This window comes from Pleurodeles waltl, chromosome 2_2, assembly GCF_031143425.1.
Source record: "Pleurodeles waltl isolate 20211129_DDA chromosome 2_2, aPleWal1.hap1.20221129, whole genome shotgun sequence".
NCBI classification, from domain to species: domain Eukaryota; kingdom Metazoa; phylum Chordata; class Amphibia; order Caudata; family Salamandridae; genus Pleurodeles; species Pleurodeles waltl.
Genome location: NC_090439.1, coordinates 157,943,199 through 157,965,887, shown reverse-complemented (window position 1 = coordinate 157,965,887; position 22,689 = coordinate 157,943,199). Strand labels below are relative to the sequence as shown.

The 22,689-nt window shown below is 44.8% G+C and overlaps 1 protein-coding gene across 1 annotated transcript in view; it reads left to right on the top strand.

Annotated features, from left to right (window-relative positions):
* The window catches only part of NFX1 (nuclear transcription factor, X-box binding 1), a 1,141,187-nt gene that overhangs the window by 871,563 nt on the left and 246,935 nt on the right, over positions 1–22,689 (top strand). Inside the window, exon 19 of the mRNA XM_069219549.1 lies at positions 4,694–4,735. Coding sequence (XP_069075650.1) covers positions 4,694–4,735 — 42 coding nt within the window. The remainder of the gene's footprint in view (positions 1–4,693; positions 4,736–22,689) is intronic.

The following is a 22,689-nucleotide window of genomic DNA, read 5'->3' as shown; positions in this document are numbered from 1 at the left end:
CGACCCTTACTCAAATAAAGGAATTTTACGAGGCCATGCGCCTTGTTTTAGAGTGAGCTGCACCCTGGGGTGGGTCTTCTGGCCCTGCGGTGTCAGCATGGGCCCCATCGGGTTCCACGTCGGCGGCTTCGGCCTCGGCACCGCTGGGGACCCCAGGATCCGATACCGGATCCGGACCAGTGCCGGTCCCTCACAGTCGACCGCTTCCGGTGCTGGGTCCAACGTCAACGCTTCCTCCACCACCGGCACCCACCAGTGGTAACCCCATCCTCATTCCGGATGATTCAGAGCGACGTTGTATGACGCCCACTCTGACTTCGACGGCGCCGATTAGGCCCAGATCATTGCCTGAGCCTTATTTTGAACAGCCAAGCACAGGAGATGAGTGGGAGGAGTCTGATGACCCTTTAGAGTACGACCTGGAACAAGATCAGGACTGGTACGAGGATCTAGGAGAGGCCAGTGGACTGGGCACATCTCCAGATACTGGTATGCTCTCTCCTCCTAATGTGGCTACGGAGGAGGGAGCTTCTTATGCTCTGGTGGTGCATAGGGCAGCTGAGGTCTTGGACTTAGACTTGCCCACGGTGCCAGTCAGGACGAATCTCCTGACAGAGGTGCTGCAGCCGAGGGTGACTACATCAGAGCCGATGGTGCCCTTCAATGAAGCCCTAATGGACGTCCTTCTGGTAACATGGTCCAAACCCAGCACAGAGGCTCCTGTGAAGAGGACAGTCGGCCACAGCCATAAACCCGCTCCGAGCGACCCTACTTTCCTTACCCAGCACCCCACCCCGGAGAGCTTGCTGGTCCAGGCCTCTACTTCCGTGGTGCCTTCCATTCCGCTCTCCCGGATAGGGAATCCAAGAGGCTGGATCAGCTTGGAAAGAAAATGTTTTCTTTCTCCAGCCTGGCATTGAGGTCAGTAAACACCTCTTGCCTATTGGGCCGTATTTCCCATACTTTATGGGATACGGTGGCACAGGTGCTGCCCCAGGTCCCGGAGGTTGTACGGGACACTCTCACCCAGGCTGTCAAGGATGGGAGAGATGCAGCCAAGTTTACTATCAGGTGTGGATTGGACACGACCGACTGGGTAGAGTGATCGCATCGACAGTGGCCCTACGTCGCCACGCCTGGGTACGTTCAACTGGCTTTTCAGGGGATGTCCAGTCAAGTTTGATGGGCATGCCCTTTGACGGCTCCTGCCTTTTTGGTGAGAAGGCAGACTCCGCGCTTGAGAGGTTTAAGGATTCTCGAGCTACGGCCAGATACTTGGGCCTCTCAGTGCCAGCTCGACAGCAGTCTGTCTTCCACCCCTTTCGAGGCTTCGGAAGGGGCGTGGTACCACGCCAGCCACAACTTAGCCACTGTCCTCAGGCTTCACACCATCCCGGGAGAGGACGTGGTCATGTTACCATCAGACCCAGAGGGTCTGGCCAGCGGTCGGCCACCACAAAGGCCCCCTCCACAGCGCCCAAGCCCTCCTAGTGTGATTCTGCAGGACAATGTCCGTCCAGTTGGAGGGAGGATTCAATTTCATCTCCCTCACTGGCATTCCATCACAACGGCCAAATTGGACTTGCAGATTATACGGAAGGGCTAATCCCTCCCCTTCCAGGCTTTTCCTCCCTCTATCCCTCCGACAAAAGAACTGCTGATGGAGGACCATTTGATTTTGCTCTGCGAGGAAGTTGTGGCTTTCTTGGCCAAGGGAGCCATAGAAGGGGTCCCGATGTCGGAAGTAGGCAGTGGTTGTTATTCCATCTACAAAAGGAGGCGAACCTCGTGCATTCGCTGGGGTTCACTATCAATGTGCCGAAGTAACGCCTGACTCCCTCTCAGAAGTTCACTTTCATCAGAGCTGTTCTAGACACAGTGCAGTATTGGGCCTATCCTCCCGAGCAGCGAGTCCAGGATATTCAGGTTATGATACTGATGTTTCGGCCTCTATCCTGGATTTTGGTGAGACAGACTATGAGGCTGTTGGGACTCATGGCTTCCTGCATCCAGTTATCCAAACATGCCATATGGCATATGAGGGCTCTGCAGTGAGACCTGAAGTTCCAATGGACACAGCATCAGGGAAAACTTACAGACGTGGTTCAGATCTCGGAGGAGACTGCAAATGATCTGCAGTGGTGGTTAGTGAACTGCAATTTGGTCAAAAGCAGACTCCTCTCTCTTCCCCAACCAGATCTCACAGTAGTGACAGATGGAGCTCATGGGTCTCTGGTCTCCGGCGGAATCCAGGCTCCATATCAACTTGTTGGAGCTTCGAGCGATCTGACTAGCATTAAAGGCATTTCTTCCTGTTGTGAAAGGGAAGGTAGTGCAGGTGCTCACTGACAACACCACAGCAATGTGGTACTGCAACAAACAGGGCGGTGTGGGGTCGTGGACCCTTTGTCAAGAGGCTCTGCGTCTCTGGACATGGCTGGAACAGCAGGGCATAACCTTGGTGGTTCAACACCTGGCAGGTTCTCTGAACGCCAGGTCGCCCGAACTCAGCTAACGATGCTTAGCGGATCACGAATGGTATCGCGATCCAGAGGTGGCGCAAGGACTCTTTCAGCAGTGGGGAGAGCCATGGTTAGATCTGTTAACCTCCGCAGAGAACGTGCAATGTCAGCAGTATTGCACGTTGTAGTTTCCAAGGCAGCTATCGCTAGGTGACGCTTTTCATCGCAAGTGGAGTTCAGGCTTGCTGTACGCCTTTCCGCCTATACCACTTCTGCCCAGAGTTCTCAAGAAAATCAAGAACGACCGGGCCCAAGTAATCCTAGTGGCTCCGGATTGGGCACTGAGTGTCTGGTATCCAGGGCTTCTCAAAATGAGCATCAGTCCTCCAATCAAGTTACCTCTTCGGGAGGATCTTCTGTCGCAACAGCAGGGAAAGGTCATTCACCCGAACCTGTCAACCTTGCGGCTTCATGCATGGAGGTTGAGCGGCAGCAGTTGATGGTTTATGACCTCCCTTCCGAAGTTTCTGATGTCATTCTGGCAGCCAGGCGTCCCTCTACTAAGTCGATTTACGCCTGCTGGTGGAAACGTGTTGTTTCATATCGTACAGAGAGGTCTATTGATCCTCTTTCTTCTTCTCTATCTAATATCCTTTTGCTTATTCTATCTCTCGCCCAACAGTGTTCCTCCTTAGGGACTCTTAAGGGCTATCTTGCTGCCTTGTCGGCTTTTCAACGCTTGCCCGAACAAACATGTTTGTTCAAGTCTCCCATCATACAAAGATGTTTAAAAGTGCCTGTGCATATGTTTCCCCCTGTGCCTTTTGTCATGCCCCAGTGGGATCTTAATCTTGTTCTTACTTTCCTAATATGTGCTCCTTTTGAGCCCTTACATAACTGTCCTCTCCGGCTGCTCACTATCAAAACAGCCTTTTTGGTGGCAATTACATCTGCCAGGAGAGTGAGTGAGCTGCAGGCTTTATCGTCGAAACCACTGCATCTTATGATATTTCCTGATAAAGTAGTCCTCAGAACTCGTGCCTCTTTCCTCCCAAGGTGGTGACCCCTTTCCATCTGGGTCAAAATATCACCCTGCCCACCTTCTTTGCACCACTGCATCCCTCTAAGGAGGAGGAGCGTCTCCATTGGCTAGACTCAAAAAGAGCTTTATCGTTCTACCTTGACCGCACAAAAGAGTTCCAGTGGATGATCAACTCTTCGTGGGATACGTTGGTGCAAAGAAGGGTCGGGCAGTACAGAAACAGTCCATTTTGCGCTGGGTTGTTCTCTGTATAAAGAGTTGCTACACTTTGGCTAAGAAGCAGCCTCTGGAGGGTTTGCGGGGTCACTCTACCAAAGGAAAAGCTGCTACCACTGCGTTAGCTTGTGGCGTGCCGGTACTTGACATCTGCCAAGCGGCAACGTGGGCTTCGTTGCACACGTTTGCGAGACAATACTGCCTGGATAGCCAGATGAGGAGAGAGGGGAATTTTGCCCGCTCGGTCCTGCAGGACTTCCTGGTATGAAATATATCCTCAAGACCCACCACCAGGAGTTATAGCTTGGGTATCTATTCGAAGGTAAGGAATCTGCAGCTAGAAGTCTCTTTCAGATGAACAAGTTACTTACCTTAGGTAACAAATTATCTGGTAGAAACTGTCTAGCTGCAGATTTCTTACACCCACCCAAGCCTCCCTGCTCTATGGATATATATATATGTTTTGGTATTTTTGCCTTTCTAAAGGGCATGTCTTTTTCTTCAAACAATCAAGTGAAAAAACGAAATGCTGTTGGTTCTTCCATGACTCTGTGTTTCTGGTGTGGAAAGTTGTGGAAAACAGACTGACGTGCACGCACCAATGTGGCGTCTTTGTAGACAACCGTGACATCACGAATGGCTCCAATGACGCTGACAACGCCACGCGGAGCCGGACGACGCGCGCATATCCGAACGACGCCACCCAATGGCACGCACAGGTTACTACTCAGCAGAAAAATTCCAGATTCAAAGCTGACGCCAGGGAATTCTAAGGTAAGGAATCTGCAGCTAGAAAGAGTCTCTACCAGATAATTTGTTACCGAAGGTAAGTAACTTGTCCTTTAAATCCACGGGCCTAATCCAGTATACCACAAAACCGTTCACCGAAGCTTATGAAATTATGTAATGGTATGCTGTTGGTGACCTTGGCAATCAGAGCATATTGCTAATTTTTTTTTCTTTTCCTATTAAGGCTGCAGTGTGATGAAGAATGTTTTGCTCTGGAAAGGAACAGGTAAGACTTTGCTGTGGTAGAGTATGCCAGTAAAACCATTACAAGCTTGTGTCTCATTAGCAGGGTGTTGGGGTAGAAAGATCCTGCTAAGTTTCTGAAGAAGATAAACATATTATTGGCAACCATTTTTTTAAATAAACTATTTTTAATTGGCTTTTTGTTGATGAACACAACCACAATAAGACTAGAACTCTAGGCAGATAACTACATATAATCTCATAGCCATACAACAGAAACTTGATGGGTAGCCCAGTTGTAAAGGAATTATATGATTTTGCGGTCTTCATCCTTTCTGTGTCACACCGATCCCACTCCCAGGATTTTTCAATGATTCCATGTCTTGGAGATTTCTGTTACCTATTTTGTTTTTTTGTTTAGGGGCATCTGTTGTGTGCTCTTCATCCATTTATCCCAGATTTATTTGTGTTCCATTTTTTGATCCATGCGACAGTCCTTCACTTGCTTCTGTTTCGATACAAATGGGTCTTACTCCTATAACCATAGTTGCTTGTTCCCTTTAATCTTTAGAAAAACTGGTGTCGCTAATAGTTTGCTATGCATTGTATAATGCAACCCATATACAAAGCTGTACTGTTGGGAGTGGTGTAGTGTCCATTTTATCATTGTGAATATTGTCAAAACCTCGTCCCAGAATGACTGAGTAAGTATCATTGACATATTAGAGAAAGATGTCCCTTCTTTCTGTTCAAAGGGGGGCTATTGAATAGTTCAAGTTTATCCAAGGTAGTGGGGTATCCATAATTCTGACTTTCCCCTCCCTCCATGAAGGAACGAGCAGGGACCCAGACTGCCATGGGACAGCAGAGAAGCGACAGGGGTTGGAGGGATTTGACCTTTTGTTGGGGCACGGATGAAGCCAGGCTTGGCGCTTCAGATCTGCAAAAAACAGACAACAGACCCCTTGGTGGCACTTGGGACACCATGTCTTGCCTGTCATGGAGCGCACACAGTGAAAGTCCTGGTTAGCCTTTCCCTCACATTACAAGTAACCTGAGACAGAATACAAAGCAGTGGAAAAAACGGATTCTCCTTGCCAACTCCTAGCAGAATTAAACATTGCTCGGGCAAGTGCACAAGATGACACCCATGCAGGATCAGACCTTTACAGCACAGCAGTGTCATAGGAGAGACTGAGCTGGCATTTAGGACAGCCAGGAGGATCAAGCCAGCCTGGCTATGGCAGTGAGGCTGATTCAAGGGCAGTTGGTGCCCTTAGCAGGTGAGGAGAGATACTGGCTTCTGCAGGGTGAGGTTAAAGGGAGCATACCCCTAGGGGTTGAAGAAATTCAAGATCAAGAAGTTTAGACTGGGCCCTCCCCCAAAAAAAGAAACACTGGAATGTAGGAGATACCCATTCCCTCGGAGGTCCTCAAAGTGAGAAACTAGTGGACTTAAAGTGTTGAGAAAGGCTGTGTGTACTGACCCCCTTTAGAAACACTGGTATAAACATTACACAGGAGAAGGTTGAGGCCCCAAAATTGAGAGGTGGAAGGGCATTGAGTTCCAGTGTTCGAGCTGGGAGTGTCTGACTTCTGTTAAGGCATCTTACAGAAGATTGAATCTGAAGTTGAAGTGAAGGGGCAGGGGCTAAATCTTCCTGAAGGGATGATAGAAGAGAAGAGGTAATCTGGGGTCAAATCAACCAAACAATTGCTGTATTATTCCAGACAGAGACTGAGAGTTGCAATAAGGCCTGCAAGGGAGAGAGTGGGGAATATATTACCAGAAGAGGCCTTTCCACATGAAAGTGCACAGGCTAAGCTTTCCAAAAGGGCTGATAGAAGAGAAGAGTTAATCTGGAGTCAAAACAAACACACAATAGTTGTATCATGCCAGAAGGATGACCAAGACTTTCAGTAAAGGCCCGCCAGAGAGAGTGGGAGATAAATTACAGGAAGAGGCCATTTCACCATTTTAATGTGGGGTCTGAAATTCCTGTTAGTAGTAGGCGAGTAATCAGAATCGTTCCCTGCCTTACATGCTTGCCCACCTTTAAGAGCTGGAATGGGTGGACTGCTGAAACATTTTAGGACAAGCAACGCAACAACGTCAAGTTCAAGAGACAAGACATATGTTAACCCTAAGGAAATGTTAGAACAAGGGTCAAGCAAGAAAAAAGGCTGGCCCTCAAAGTAAACCAACATTGGTGGAGCTCAGAAGAAACTGGAGAGGACCTGGAGAATGATGCCAAAGACATACTATTTAAAGATTTTCTGTAGCAGTTCTGTAAAACTAAAAATCAAAGTGGGACAAAATGAAGAATGGCAATCGAGCAACTTTTTAAAGTGAGCACTGCCTCAGAGGTGAGTCCTGCGGACTTGCACAAGAAAAGATCCTCTGACTACTGAGATTGGTAACAGTAAGGTCCAGACCTTTAGCTCGAGGAGAACAAAGTTAGTTGACTAGGGGATGGCTAAGTTTCATGATGAGGTCGATTTGGAGAGGTGAGTGTGTGAGGAACTGGACTTAACCAACCCCTTCAGGACCAGTAGTTTTGTCTGTCAAACCCTCAACTCAGTCCCAGGTAACTGTGCCACTGAGCAGCACGGCTTATTCAGATGAACTAGTGTTAAGCTTATGTTACTCAGAGTAACCTCACAACACTTTATTCGGTTTGTAAATTATCAACCATACAAATAAATAAACAACACATCACATATTACTATCAAAAATTACTACCAAAAATTCAATCGTGCAGCTATCCTGCACAATAAATACTTTTAGACAAAATTTAAAAAGAAATTCATTAAACCAATTTATGTATCACCTCATGTCCTACTAAACATTTTAACACTTACAAAAATTGCATTCCAAATTTCATTAAGAAGATAATATTTCAATCAGATTAAAAATGTACAATTATTTTAAAATACTCTAGATTGTTCCTCCAGGTTACAGCTCCCTTACACCCCCGCCACACCAGCGCATCAGAAGCCATACGCAGCCACAAAAAAGCTGGACGATATTGTACAAAACCCCTAGACCTCAATAGGGGAAATAAGTAACGTCTCCTAAAGGAAGCATAAAAATCACAGAACAAAGTAAAATGAATTAATGTCTGCAGAGACACTCCATCACAAGGGCATGGTTTTATAGATGTTTAATCAAACTGACCTAACGGAAAACACAGATTACTTCTGATAACCCTTAAACCGAATGGCGAAATACGAGTCCGTTCCCTCACATTGCTTATCTCCAAGAGATAGGCCTCTGGACCCAACCCAATTTTTAACATTATAAAATCCCTTACTGATTTTTTCCTTAGTTCCTCCTCCTCCCTCTTAGCCCCCAAGATTTTGAAGTAATTTTCCTTAGTCCACCGTTTGTCAGAACGCGTTAGACCCTTCGGAACCTCGAACATATCCGGCCGCCCCAGAGCAAAGGCTACTTTTCTTATATACATCAACCAAGGAATAACCTTTGCATGATCACATGCCATGCAGTCCCGCAAGATCTCTCTATTAAAAGAGGCAAACTCATTAGTCCAAATAGAGATCCTTAACATGGAAGGAGCAATCTTGATGGGATCTTCTATAAAATGTAGATCCAATTCAGCATGCAGACAACATCCAGAGGTATTTTGACCAACTCCTAACAGCCTTCTACAGAAGCGATTTTTCCTCTATCGCAGGGGCCCTATTTTCCATATAACCCCAAAGTGGAGCCCCATACAGCAAGACTGGGAGACATTTGCACCTATAAACTTCAAGCAAGGGCTTAATAGGTTTATTTCCCACCCTTGCGGCAAACTCAAATGTAGCACCAACTGATGCATTAGAAAGCACCCCTCTCCTGGAAATACAAGATTTCCAGGTGCCCTTGTCATCAGAATTAACCCCTAAATAGGGGATTTCTTGAGCCTTGCTGATTACTTTCTCATTTATCTTCAGCCCCCCCACCCTGCTCAGTGGTTTCTCATACACCATAAAGTATGATTTATTGCAGTTTATCGCTAGGTCTAAAGCTGACATACAATTTTCATAAGCTTGAACCACCTCGCAAAGGCCATTCATAGTGCGGGCCATGAGCACTGCATCATCCGTATAAATCAGTACCGGAACACTCTTACCATTAATTTTGGGAGCACCCTTACATCGTTCAACTAAAAAGTCAGACAACCCATTTGTGTACAGAAGAAAAAGGGTAGGAGCCAGTACACACCCCTGGCACACACCCCTATTAAGCTAAAAAACGTCCAAGCATTCTCCATTTGTCCCAACCCTCACTTTGCATTAGTTCCTAAGTGGAGGTACAGAAGCAGCTCCACAACTTGGGGATCCATTAAGTGGGAGTGGATTATTTTGAGCGGGAGGGGTGAAATTGTTTTTGGAGTGGCCGGGATTTTGACCTTCACCCGACACAGATATTAAGGAGATGAGTTTTGGAAAGAGGGGGAGGGCTCCTGGCATGTGGTGAGAGGTACATCCAAAGGTCCATTCTTATATAATGTCCATAAAGTTTGATCAGTTCTTTTTTCTCTGTGATTTCTGAGGAGTTAAAAGGGGGAAGATGGAAGGAAACAGTCTTAGAGGTGGCACTGTCATCCACAGATTTTGTATAGCCCAGTTACATTCACTGAGGTAAGGGAAATGAAAAGAGGGAAAGCAAGAACCCAAATGTTAAATTGGAAACCTCCCCCAGTATACCACAAATGTTAAACTTAACCATTCAAAAAGGACTGGTATTTTGAGTGCGATACCACGAATCTCAGTGGATATGTCTCCTCTACGAAACCTGTCTGCTAAGCTCAGATAATCACTGGGTGATATCTTGGGCCTTCCCAGAGAAATAGTACTCCCGAGCACTGAAGAAGGCTCGGGTGAATATAGTTTTGGCCAGTTTTATGAGATTTCAGGTGTAATCCTCGCACATGGATATGGCTTCTCCAATCCGATTAGACTCCCTGAAAGGAAAGTCATTGGCTTTTAAAACTATATATGTCCCAAAACAGGCCAGCTCATATCCTAATACGGTAAGATTTAAACTTGCTCATGTGTGCATTCTAGGGTGCATCACATGTCAGATTTGGTGGAAATATTATCTTGGGGATGGGAAAAAAGGCTAGTGGATCTGAGCTTGTGAATGATTGAAGGCATCGACCTCCGCTTACAGCAGACTACATTTGCTTTCAAAAGTCTCCTGCATGTGATGGAACAAGAAGGGCACTCACAGGCACTCTTGCTTCAAACAGAGGTGTGTCTGAAGAGAATAAGGGGCTAGGGAGATGCTTTTCGAAGGCATAGTGGTGCGCATAAATATAAAAACATGCATCATAGATTACCTTAAACAGAATGATAATAGCAAAGAGAAACAGTAGTGGTGTGGGATGCATTGAAATCTTTGATCCGAAGGCATTTTATAGCTGCAGCAGACCGACCGAAAGGATTACAGAAAGCAATGGCTAACCCCCTGAAATGGGAATTGCAGGTAGTGGACGAGAAGCACAAAAAACAGTCACCAAAGTTGTGGGCTCTAGGTGAACAGCTGAGAACATTAGAGATGGCCTTCATGTTTGACAACCTGCCTAAATGTTATACTAAAGTGAGAGAAATAAAGCTGGAATAGAACATATAGTAATGTCACTGGGCAAGAGCGTAAGCTACAAAGCTTCTATAAATTTTTCACAAATCTCTTTATTGCTAGTGACATATGCACCGCATTTAAGGAGCAGTAAATCGAAAATTGCAATAATCAAAGATCACCGAGATGAATAGGGAGAGAATAACAATAATTAAGGAGGAAGTCCTGAGGATTATACAGAACCTCACGTTTTTGAAAGCTCTGAGTATTGGATACATGCTTGGTAGGGTTTTGTCATTTCACATCATTTCAGGACTGGGATCTCCCACGGAACACATCTCAGAATACATTGACTCCTTTCTCCAGCCCTTGGTTCAAAACCTTCCATCCTACATCCAGGACACCAGAGATCTAATTTGCAAACTGGAGGACATTGAATGGACGGAAGAATGTACATTTGTCAGCCTTGATGTCAACTCGCTTTACACATCAATCCCTCTGGAAAGGGGGCTTGAGATGCTGTCTAAGACTCTCAGCTTACGAGATGCCACCCTATTTGAACACACCTGTATGCTCCTTGACCTCACGCGCTTGGTACTTAAAAACAATGTTTTTTTACACAATGGTCACTGGTTCCGTCAATGTCAGGGTGTAGCGATGGGTGCGAAATTCTCTCCATCTTATGCCAATCTGTACATGGGACAGTTTGAAAGGATACACTTGTGGTCCAAATGCCCAAAACACCTTACCCAGCATATTCTCTATTGGGGCAGATACATTGACGACATTCTAGCTATCTGGACGGGCAACGCCTCTGACCTTGACACACTAATCCATCATCTCAACACTAATGATTTCAACTTAATTTTCACACACAAGGTGGACCGCACCCAAATCGAATTCCTAGATCTTCTCCTTTACATCACCAACCACAGGATCACTTCCAGACTATACAGGAAACCAACTGCGTGGAACTCTATCCTACACGCGCAGAGCGCTCACCCACAAACACAAATCAGAGCTATTCCTTACGGGGAAATGATCAGAGTTCGACGCAACTGTACTGACCCTGACATCTTCAAACAAGAACTAACCAAATTGACACACCGCTTCCAAGCACGCGGCTATACCAAGTAACTCATTTCCACGGGAATCAAACGTATATCCTCTAAAGACCAACACTCGCTTCTCATTAGGGGCTCCAGTAAACCACCTAAAACATCTTACAAACGTCCTATCTCCTTCATCACGCAATACAGCTCCGCCAGTAAAACCATACTCCGTGTCCTTAAGAAACATTGGCATCTACTACTGCTGGACTCTTGTCTAAAGAGCTATATCAACAATTCCCCAACCATGACTCACAGCAGGGGACGTACACTCAGAAACATATTATGCCCCAGCTTTCTCTTGCCCTACACACAGACACACTCCTCGACTTGGATCCCAACCAAACCAAGGGGTTTCTTCAAATGTGGAAACTGTATCTCATGCCAATTGGCTCTCAACAAAATCACTTCTTTCTCATACAATACGAGATTTACTTACAGAATCACAAGCTTTATCAACTGCAACACCAGATTTTCAGTCTATTGTATTGTATGTGTGTGTGGTCTGATTTACGTTGGCAGCACGATATGTCCTTTGAAAGAACGGATACAAGAACACGTAAGAGCTATCAGGAACTTTAACAGTACATACCCAATTGCCGTCCATTTTAACACTATGCATGGCGAGAGGGACCTTCTCAATATCAGGTTTCATGGTATCGCCCAGGTCACTGGTTCACCTAGATTGGGCGACAGAACCAGGGACCTACGGAGATGTGAGGCTGGTTGGATTCTAAAACTCCGGGCAGTAGAGCATGGACTGAACACTGACCATGAACTACATTTTTTCCTCACCTAGCTCTGTGATGTATGCCTTTGAGCTCCATGAATATTCACTGTATATTATCTAATGACTCTTCTCTGATGGATCATGTATACAAATATGCAACAAACTACTGTTATATGAACTTGCACGTGTGACTATGTTTACCTGTTATCCTTGCAATACTACGTGTGCTTAAGGAGGTTTTCAACTACGTTTCAAAGTGTAGTATGGAAAGTGTTATTATGTGTAACTTGCACATTTGTCTACATTTGAGTTACAATACTGTTATCCCAGTGTCTCCCTTGTTGCACCAATCGAATAAGGACACTTAAGTGGATACATCTGACGTACCACCACTCATTCACAAATAGCATGTTAGACACTTTTCACCTCCCCAGTTTCCCCAATCACACAGGTTAATTGGGTCTATTTTTAGTACTTCTACTACTCGGTCAATGTCCTGCCCTCTTTTTGACTGACTCGATATCACCATTACAAAATGGCCGCCTCTTTCTTCCACAATATCGACATCTTCCTGGGACGTTGAGCCAGCACAGTCCTCTTTCTACTTTGCTGACACGAACTTCATTTTAGGGACGCGCGGGGCGCGGAGACCCCAGACGCGTTCCTTGCAGACTCCAGACGGACCGAGCAATTCCAACGAGGTATATCGTTTATTTACTATTGTTTTCCAACTCTTAGGTCTGTGAACATGCCCCCTCTTGGTCGCGTTCATTATCACCGCGCTCACACGGACCATGCCTTCTAATTAGAGCCTTTAGTGGCGTTTTTCTGTCTCTCCGTCACGCCAGATACTTCCATTACCCTTTATTTGTTCTTTAGAAACCGTTACCCAGCAACTTACACCCGACTGTGCGGAGCCCCGTACAGTCACTCTCAGGACGCTGTGTCCATATACCATAACCAACCATCGGACCCCAACTGGATGACCCTAAAGTTAGATTATACATCCTGTCTAACGTTTTTTATCAGCTACTAGAGGATGCACAACCGATCTCCGGTGGCATTGTACAATTAACTCCAGACACGCTTGGATAACAACAAGCGCTCGCTACTTTTCGCCGACTTGGTTTCCTTAATGCACGCATGTATGTTCCATGGCTAACTTGTACCGCTTACATACTTACCTTCCCTTATCTATGTCCAATTGAGCTTATCCTTAGATCACTAACCGGTCTCCGGTGGCATTGTACAATTAACTCCAGACACGCTTGGATAACAACAAGTGCTTGCTACTTTTCGCCGCCTTTGTTTCCTTAATGCACGCATGGATGTTCCATGGTTAACTTGTACCGCATATATACTTACCTTCTCTTATCTATGTCCAATTGAGCTTATCCTTAGATTACTAACACTACCTCGTACTTGGGTAGTAGCGCTGAGCATTTGTTAACAACCTTCTATGAGGCCCCTGTTACCCCCTGTTACTGCCTTTGGATCTTTCCACTCATAGTACCTCTCTGCATGGACTATACGCCTATACGTTCTCTGTATATTCTACCTTAGACTTTTTCATATTTTTTAGGAACTCGGTTGGAGGCTTATCAGGGCTTCCTCGCCTCCCTCTTCGGTTACTGGAAGAACAGACTTTTAACTTGCAAGACCCAACACATTCTTTCAACCTACTTGCATACCAATTTACGGTCGTACTTTCCTTGGCCGGACTGGCCCAGGTACGCTATTAAGTTCAGTGACTCTTAGCATGTTTTCTCTCCCCACCGCGCTATACGGCACACTCTTCTCTGTCCGGGTTAAGTAACCTCGGTGGAACCTTGCCTTCCTTTTCAACATCCACGATTTCAAGTCCACCATAAAACATCTGGTGTATTTCGGTCTGCACCTCGGATACCTAACCTTTGGAACTTCCAATGCTCTCTAACTCTCACTGGACGCTCTTGGATGTCCAATTTACTCTCTCCTCTTTCATCCCTCACCTCGTAACCCTGAGTAGACACATATGAGCACTTAGTCCGCCATGCCAATCATTTTCTCTTCACTAAGCGTGTGCATGCTCACACAGTCTCAAGTTAAGCAGATCACGGGCACAATCCAAGTTCCTTCACTTGTATATATGCTAAGTACTATTATTTTTCAGAGTCATATATGACAGTAAGCATTGAATATTGTTTTGCAGCCTTGACAAAGTCACTTGTGTGACGAAACACGTGTTGGCTGTTTCTCTGCAAAAACGAAAACTCACCTATGACAAATGCTGTCTAAGAATTAAAGACTTTGATCAACACCAACTTGGAATCGGTGCTTTCTTCTCCACTTCTGGACCTACATCACCAGGGATACCCTTTCCCATTGATCTTACTGGACTTTACTCCTCTGAGTGCCTTGGTCAATTTGCAGCAATTTTCATTGTGTATCTGGATACACAACTTTCAGTGCCTATTGGGTAGTTGGGCACTCGATCAACACGGCACCAGTTTCTCGTATCTTTGACTTTGCTGTTCAATACAAATTGTAACGTGACGGAGGTGCGGCTCCTTGACCGCCACTACCCTTGTTGCATTGTGGGTTTTGTAGACTGTTTGACCCCTTGCTAGTGGGAATCCTCACTAGAATAATAAATAAAATGATAGCTGGGAGGCTTAGCACAGTCCATAAATGAGGCATATATAAAACCTATACACATAGACACACATCCTTATTCAATCTGGTTGGGAAACTCTTTTATACATTTCTACCTCGGAGGCTGGATAGCTGCATGACCTATCTAGCATACCTGAATTAATCTGGATTTGTTTGGGGCAGGGTAACAGTTGATGACACCAAAAAGATCCTACTCATTTTCCACAAAGCCTAGAGAAGAACCGAGGGAGACAGTCCTTCTGGCCCTTTATGCTTAGAAAATGTTCCATAGGTTGAATTGGTCTTTCCTTGCAGGCACCCTTAGAAATTGGAAGCAACTTTACGAAGAGGGTCTATGCAAAGTAACATAGTCCAGAAGTGAGGATAAAATTCAATGATGGGCACAAGGAGGGTGGGGGGGGGGTAGGACGGTCACATAAGACAAGGTACAAAACAAGGATGTCCTTTGCGACCATTGTGGTTCATTGTGGTTCTTGAACTCTTCCTACAAAAAGTAAGAGCTAACCCCAGAAAACAGGAAGGGAGGTGTTAAATTGGGGCAAGATATATTTAAAGTTGCATCATTTGAAGGTGATATGATTCTGATGCTCACAATTCCACAGATATCTAACCCAGCCCTGATGTTTGAAACGTTTTGAGGCATTTTGGGGATTCAAAGTACGTTTTTCAAGTTTGAAGGTTTGGCTAGTAATGCTTTGGACCAGACAATACAAGAAATTCAGAAACTGACACCATTTTCATGAATTGATGAGGTCATAGAGTACCTGGGGATATTGATTGCAAGGGCCCTAGTGGAAAACCACAATAGACTTATGAAATGAGTTCATGCAACCAGAATTGACATGTCAAAGTGGCATAACCTTGATATATCTTAGGTTGGGAGGATAGCAGCAGTCAAAATGATTACAATGTGGACAGTACTGAACCTGTTTCACATACTACCATTTACCATTCCCCGGGGTGCCATACAGAAATTACATGACTTATTCCCCTGCTTCATCTGTCAAGGGAGAAGGCAGAGGACTGGGCAGCTACAAAGAACCTGATGTAAATCCTGGGAAGGAGGCTTGGGCATACCACACCTCCTTGGATACTTTCAGCCATCCCACTTAATCTTTTTGTTAGAATGGTCCCATATGACAACTCAAAGAGACTGATCTCTATCAAAAGTGTCTTGACTGCCTAAGGAGCAGAAGGAGAAACACCTTTGTATTTGTCCCATTATGAGATCCACTCTGAAGGTGCTGGGTGCAATAAGTACTGAACAAAGGCACTCCTTCACACCGTTGATGGGGAATACCGATGTCCATCCTGGACTGGATAGCCTTCCGAAAACGAAGACTAGAAGGATGCGTGGTCTGGAATGACCTCCTTCAGAAAGGGTGCCCCATTGGGTTCTGCAATCTACTAAGGCCAATTCCTCTGATACCTTTTGAGACACTGATAAAAACAAACACAGCAGGAACACAGGATCAATTAGATCTTAATGCTTCCAGAGCTAACTGATGGGTCGCCAGTTAGTAACTAATAGGAGAAGGAATTATGGGTCAAGATGAATAAGGTTCATTGGAGATGAATATTTCAGAGTCAGAATATTCATATACACAATGCACAAGGGAAAGAGATGTGTTATAAAATATTATATAGGTAACACTATACTGCACCCTGTTTCGTAGTTTTGACAACACAAAACTTACACTTGATGGAAAGGTTTTAGTGAAGGGGGAACATTGTGACATATATTATGGTTATGTCTTTGCCTGTCTATGAAGAAAGTGCTAGAGGGGCTACAAGCTGTCACAGGAGCAAATGTGGCTATTCGTTGCATGGTGATCTTACTAGGAGATCTCTCAGAGGGTATGTACCCCTTATTTGGCTACAGGGTCAAAAGAATCTTCTTTTCTATAGTTAACCAGGCCATCCTACCTCTGTGGGGTGAGGCCCAGGTACTAGTGCATCATACTTGGCTGAGGATGCTTTGAAATATAGGTGTACTCCACTGTGTTGGATATGGTCAACCGTGTTCTGAGAAAAGGGAAACCCTTACTAGCAAAACACTGTAACAGTGTGACCTTCCTCATGAAAGTGATGGTGTTTTGTCCACCGAACGGCAAAATGCTGGACAAGATTTTATCAAATTAAGTTTGACTTCCCTATGACATCTGTAAGTATGATTGGTATTAAAGTGCTTGAAGAGGACTAGGGCCTGTGGTATAGGAAGAAGGAACCTGGAGGGATCGTTGAGCTGGGGTTGTTAAATTGGTCAACCTGTTTTCACAGATAAGCAAAAGTATTGAAATCTTAAAGTGAGACTTATGGCGTCCTTAAAACTCCCAATTTTATATAGCTTTGGTCTGTATCTGAGAGAAAGATTACATTGTATGAGCTAATAACTGGCTTCCCTAAGAACTCAGTGGCTCCCACCAATCCTAGTCCCTCCAACTCCACGGTCAGTGTTCTAGCCTTCTCCAAGGGCCTAAAGTGCTAAGTTTAAGCACTGTACTTGTAAAAACCGGGGTGTCTAGTGGAGAGTTGGCAGGAACCCTTGAGTTATCTTAAAGAACACTGTGAACCACAATTGGTATTTCTACAGCTCCCCTCTCTCAAAATGGTACACAGCAATTTTTTTTTATTTTTTTTAAAGAACGTTTAGATTGTCCCGCCCCTCAGCATATCTATGCTTGCTTTGAAGCACAAACAAGTTTCAGTACGATTAGCAGAAGTTTTATGACTAATCGCGAAGCAAAGTAGAGTTTTTAAAACACCTAGAATGAAGTGCTGCATTATCACAAGTTAATACTGCCCTGAGTGGCATTCAAACTATGCCTTCAAATGTTTAGTGACTGAATACGCAATCCAGTTCAGGCCCAAGCATATCCTTGTTCATCAAAAATTGACTCTCTAAATATATAGATATAGTGCTAAATATCAACTAAAATGAGCACATAATGCAGCTATGAAGAGTAAAGAGAACACTGCATGATGCTGTAATAGTCATGTGTTCATCTGAGTGGCTGTCAGAACTACTAGAAATACACAATTCAAATTTTAGGGATGCAAAAATTCAATTTCAGCCATTTCTTCCTTTTTCTGCAGTAAAAAATATTTAACATGAATTGTATATGTTTGTTCTATGGAGCTTTGACATATTTTCCTCCAAAAATGTTAATAAACATAACTGTTGCTTTTTATTTCTTAAAACACTTGGAACACAAATTATACATTAGTTGTGAAGCATTCTCTGGCTTGTGCATTTGGTTAGCTACTCCTGGTTGGGTGATATTCTTACTACAATGCTGATTAGCCTCTTAGTTCTGATGAAAATTTCTACCTGCAGATTCTTCACCTCCTGAATCTCCCTAGGTGCCAAACTGAATCTGCAAACGGTGAAAAGGCCCTCCCCTCCAGCATTGTGACTCCACATCTCTCACTCGACCTCTCCTACATCTGTGGTGTCATAGAGCCATGTGTTGCTCAGTTCCAGTGCTCCTGTGTCTGTTTTTTCCATGCCCTTCAATGTGAAATCCATTTCAACTCTTGTTAAAATCATTTTAATAAATCAATTGTTTTTCACTGCTTTGTGGACAATGTCAACAAAGACTTTGCAATGTTGTTAAGTGTGCCACTTCTGAATTCTCCAGGAAATTTTTGAAGCACCCACAGTGCCCACCCATGGCGTTTTCACTCTGTGTTCGCTTTCAGGCCCATTCTGGGCATGGTTTTTCACCTTCAGTGTCTGTCGAGTACTAGAACGGAAATTCTTACATGTTTGCAGGCCATGATGACAGGTGATGTTGATGCCACCGCAGGTCCCTCTTCTGGAATAGGTAGAGAAGGGCAGCCTCTTTTGAGAGAATGTCCCCTTATTCCAAGTTGAAGATTCACTAGGTGGAGGACTATCTTCATCTCTAGGTTAGTCTCAGTCATGGACAGATCTTCTGGTCATCTGTTCTATTCCTTGACTTTGACATGAGCTGAAAATTGGCACCTTGCTCTATTTTGCCTCCACTTCAGGCATTGCTTGCTAATTTCCCTTTTTTTCAGAGCCTTTTGCTGAGCTAACTAAAGTGATGGTTTGACCCACTGTACTCCAACCCTGGGGGATACTGGGAAACTGTAGAGCGTTTAAGAATCAACCTGTTCTATGGCCACACATGGGGGAGCACTGGGATGCACAAGGGTCTGGTGCACACTGTGTGGAGCAGGTACCCGGCTTCAGTGTGCACCAGACCCTTGTGCATCCCAGTGCTCCCCCATGTGTATAGAAGGAACAGCATGTCCTCGCTCTCCAGGGCAACAGGAGTACATGTTGTGTCCTCCTTTATCATTTCCTCTTCCAGTGGAACATCCAGCTCTAACATGAGGACCTTAAGGCCCATCCGCATGGCGATCAGCACCAGCTTCACTGACGGGCAGTGCTTTACTGTCTCATCCACCATCTTCTTCAGTTCTGTGAACTTTCCACCTCAGAGGCCCTGATTTATGGTGACCACCAGCTGACATCCCGGATTCTGTCTGCGAGGGCCTCAGCGCTTACCCTGCGAACACCACATTGTGGATGGCCCCATCATCTCAGGAGCTCTCTCATACTTGGAGAAGTGTGGCTTCTGTCCCACTGTGTGAAGAGAGAAGTCTCACAGCATATGCTCTCACACTTTAGTGCTAGGGGTTCTTTAACACTGAATATCAGGAGTTCTCTCACACTGCTAGTGTCAGGGGCTCCCTTGAACTGTTTCAGGCCTGCACTGGAGACAGGGAGCACTACATCAGGAATATACATTCAGGCTTTATGCTTCATACTTGCCTAATAAATCTGGAAGTATGAAAGCAGCTTGTGTCCAGAGAAGTTCATCTTTACAACACCACTCCTAAGTGCCACATCCCTCTTCTGTCCAAACGGCATCCCTCCATCTCTGCACAAGTTACTGCGCTAGCCTGTTCTGGAACCTTCTCCGAAGACTGTATTTCATTCTGCTTAACTCACAGAAACAAACTGGAATCTGATAGAAGGCTCAGAGTGGCTGCCAAAATACTGCTCAGCTCCACCCAAGGTTAGAACAGCCTATAGGGGTGTGAATGAGGGGCAGCGGTTGGTAATAATAGAGGGGCACAGGGACTGCGAGCCAAGACAGCAGACATTGAGAGACAGAGACAGAGAGAGAGAGAGAGAGAGAGAGAGAGAGAGAGAGAGAGAGAGAGAGAGAGAGAGAGAGAGAGAGAGAGAGAGAGAGAGAGAGAGAGAAAAAAACTCAACTACCAGAGACAGCCTAACTCCACCGATTTAATGAACATGCAGCTACAGCAAGACTCTTGTCACTATAGACTGAGCACTATACGGAAACTCCCACTGCCAGAGACTGGTAAGTAACAGCCATACAGAGACAGAACAGGCCTGAACATCCAACTACATCTGCTCCTGGTGGGGTCATTTATGTATTCATTCAGCTTACAATAAACCCTCTCTTAATCTATTGGCATCTGCGTATTTCTACATGCTAATTTGCGTCACAACAATCCGCTCTTTGCTTTAAGCGGGCCTCAGATAGTCCTTGACATAAGCTCAGCCTGTGGTTGGGATTGTTTGATACTACTGTTGGATATGTGCTTGTTTGTTTTGTTCCTGACTGTGGTGACATTTTGATTGTTTTGAGTTGATTGCGGTTTTGCTGCCTGCTGTAAACACACTTCTGATCATTGTGTGGTTGGGGTCGATGTTCACAATGCTTTTGTGACACACTGAAGCCATGTTAATGGCCTGGAATTCAACACTAACCCAGTTGTGTCTCGCTACCTCATTTTCATAATGGTGTTTTTATGAGCAAATGGTGTTTTTATGAGCTGTGGGTGTAACATTCTTGTCCTAGTATTTCCTTCAGCTTCTGCTGTCTTAGCTTGTTGAAAGAGTGTGTACAAGAACTTGTTAATTACTTTTCCTTTACCTGAGGAGCTCTAGTATTCTACAATGCCTTTAGTTTTTCAAAGCCTACATGGGTTTGTACTAGTTGGTGCAGTCTGTGATTCCAGTTTACATTTTCTAGCTAGGTTATATGTGAGAGGTTGTGGGAGCCTAGTCCTATTCCTTGTTGAACTCCATTTTCTACTCCCTGTGCAAGCAGAGTTGATGGCATCTTTTGTGAGTTCCTCCTCAGACCCTCTTCTTAAGCCATGGTGCTTTGGTATTGATTCATGAGTTCAGGAATCTGCAGATGAAAGTACCCTTCATAAAAATAATTTCTGCATCGTAGGATCTTCATTGATAGTCATTAACTTAGAATAATTCCATGCTGCCTGTGCTGACCCCGGAACACTTTCTTCAATGTATCTTTAGATTTTGTAAAATGCTTTATAGAGTTCATCACTGGAATAATTTTCTTCGTGGTCGCAGTGTAACACTGTCAGCAATGTATGTTCCTTGAAATGCTGTTGTAGCATACTACAAATGACTGTGAAAAGGGGCCTTTTTAATATCTGCAGCACATTGTCATAGAAAAAGGCTGTCCTTGACACAGACAGCATGAGAGGAAAAAACAGCTCGATAGGCTGACACTAAAAGTTTAAAAAGGCCTGTACTTTTAAGGACCCTAGAGAGACCCCTCCCCCTTCCCACAATGTAGTGCAGTGGCAGTTTGCCTGAGAGAGTCAGTTCTTCTTTCCGGTTCCTTTAGTCAGGATCTCAGAGCACCTCCGGCGATTTTTTTTCACCATGCCTCTGAGAAATATTTTCTCTGCGCTTCTGAAAGCATATTTACTTGACATTTCGTCAGCTGTTTTGTCAAGTAAAGCCATTTTATCTTGTTTTCCTCTTTGCTGAAGAGAATTTGTTTTAGACAAAAAGCCAGCTCTCTTCACAAAGTGCCCTTCATGTGGCAGGAAAAAAGCCTCTTCAGATGCCCATAAAGTGTGTGTGGTATGTTTATCCCCTGAACACATCACTAAGGGCTGTGACATTTGTAAAAAATAAAAGTAAAAAAGAATGCACTGAGAAGGCATCAGACTGCACGGATGGACGGAGGACGTGAAGGCAGAAATGGAAAGGAAAAAAAGAGGAGAATGGAGAGGTCTTAATAGCTGTCTCCTCAGAACAAGAAAAAGGCAGGTACAGACTCCCACCAAAAAATCTGTTTCCATGAGGTCTTCCTCTTGACATCGTCTTTGCCACCATTCTCATCGATGTCATGCTTCGACGTCAATATCTTTGCTGTCAAAAGGTTTGGCACCATCCTGTTTGTCTCCCAGACAAGGCTCAACGTCAACTGGACACCACCATGCCACCATTAAATGTCAATATCTGCGGCGAGACCCACCTCACTCTCGATCGATGTCAAGATCTCATCGATCACAGTTGATGACACTAGTCGACGCCGAAATCCCACCATTCGACATCAATGTCACAACACTCGACATCTATGCCTGATACCCACTCGACGTGGGAGAGGCATATGTCACCGCCAATGGCCATGCAGACACCTATAAGACCTCACATGATGTCAATGATACCTCTATAGAAGTTGAGAGATTTTCATAAGGAAATGTCTTTGTCCTCATTCACTGATCAGGCTGGTCACAACGTTCAGATCCTCCAACACCTGCACAAGACTTAAGCCTACCACCAATATCTCCTGTAATTCCACCTGAGGATCCTCTACACATTCATTTACAACCACTAAATCTGCCTCCATTAAGGCAATGCATTAGATCGACCTCATGTCCCCAATTTGATAATGGACTGCGCCATCACCAGTAAAGACACCACCTCCATTTGGACATACTCAATCAAGAGACATCTCTTTTATTGCAGAAGAAGGCAATAGAGAAAGTTCCTCAACATCTAAGGAATTTAGGAATATACTCAAGATATTTGCTAGTTAAAAAGTAAAATCAACCTAATTCATTTCCGCCTATACTAGATGTCAGATTGC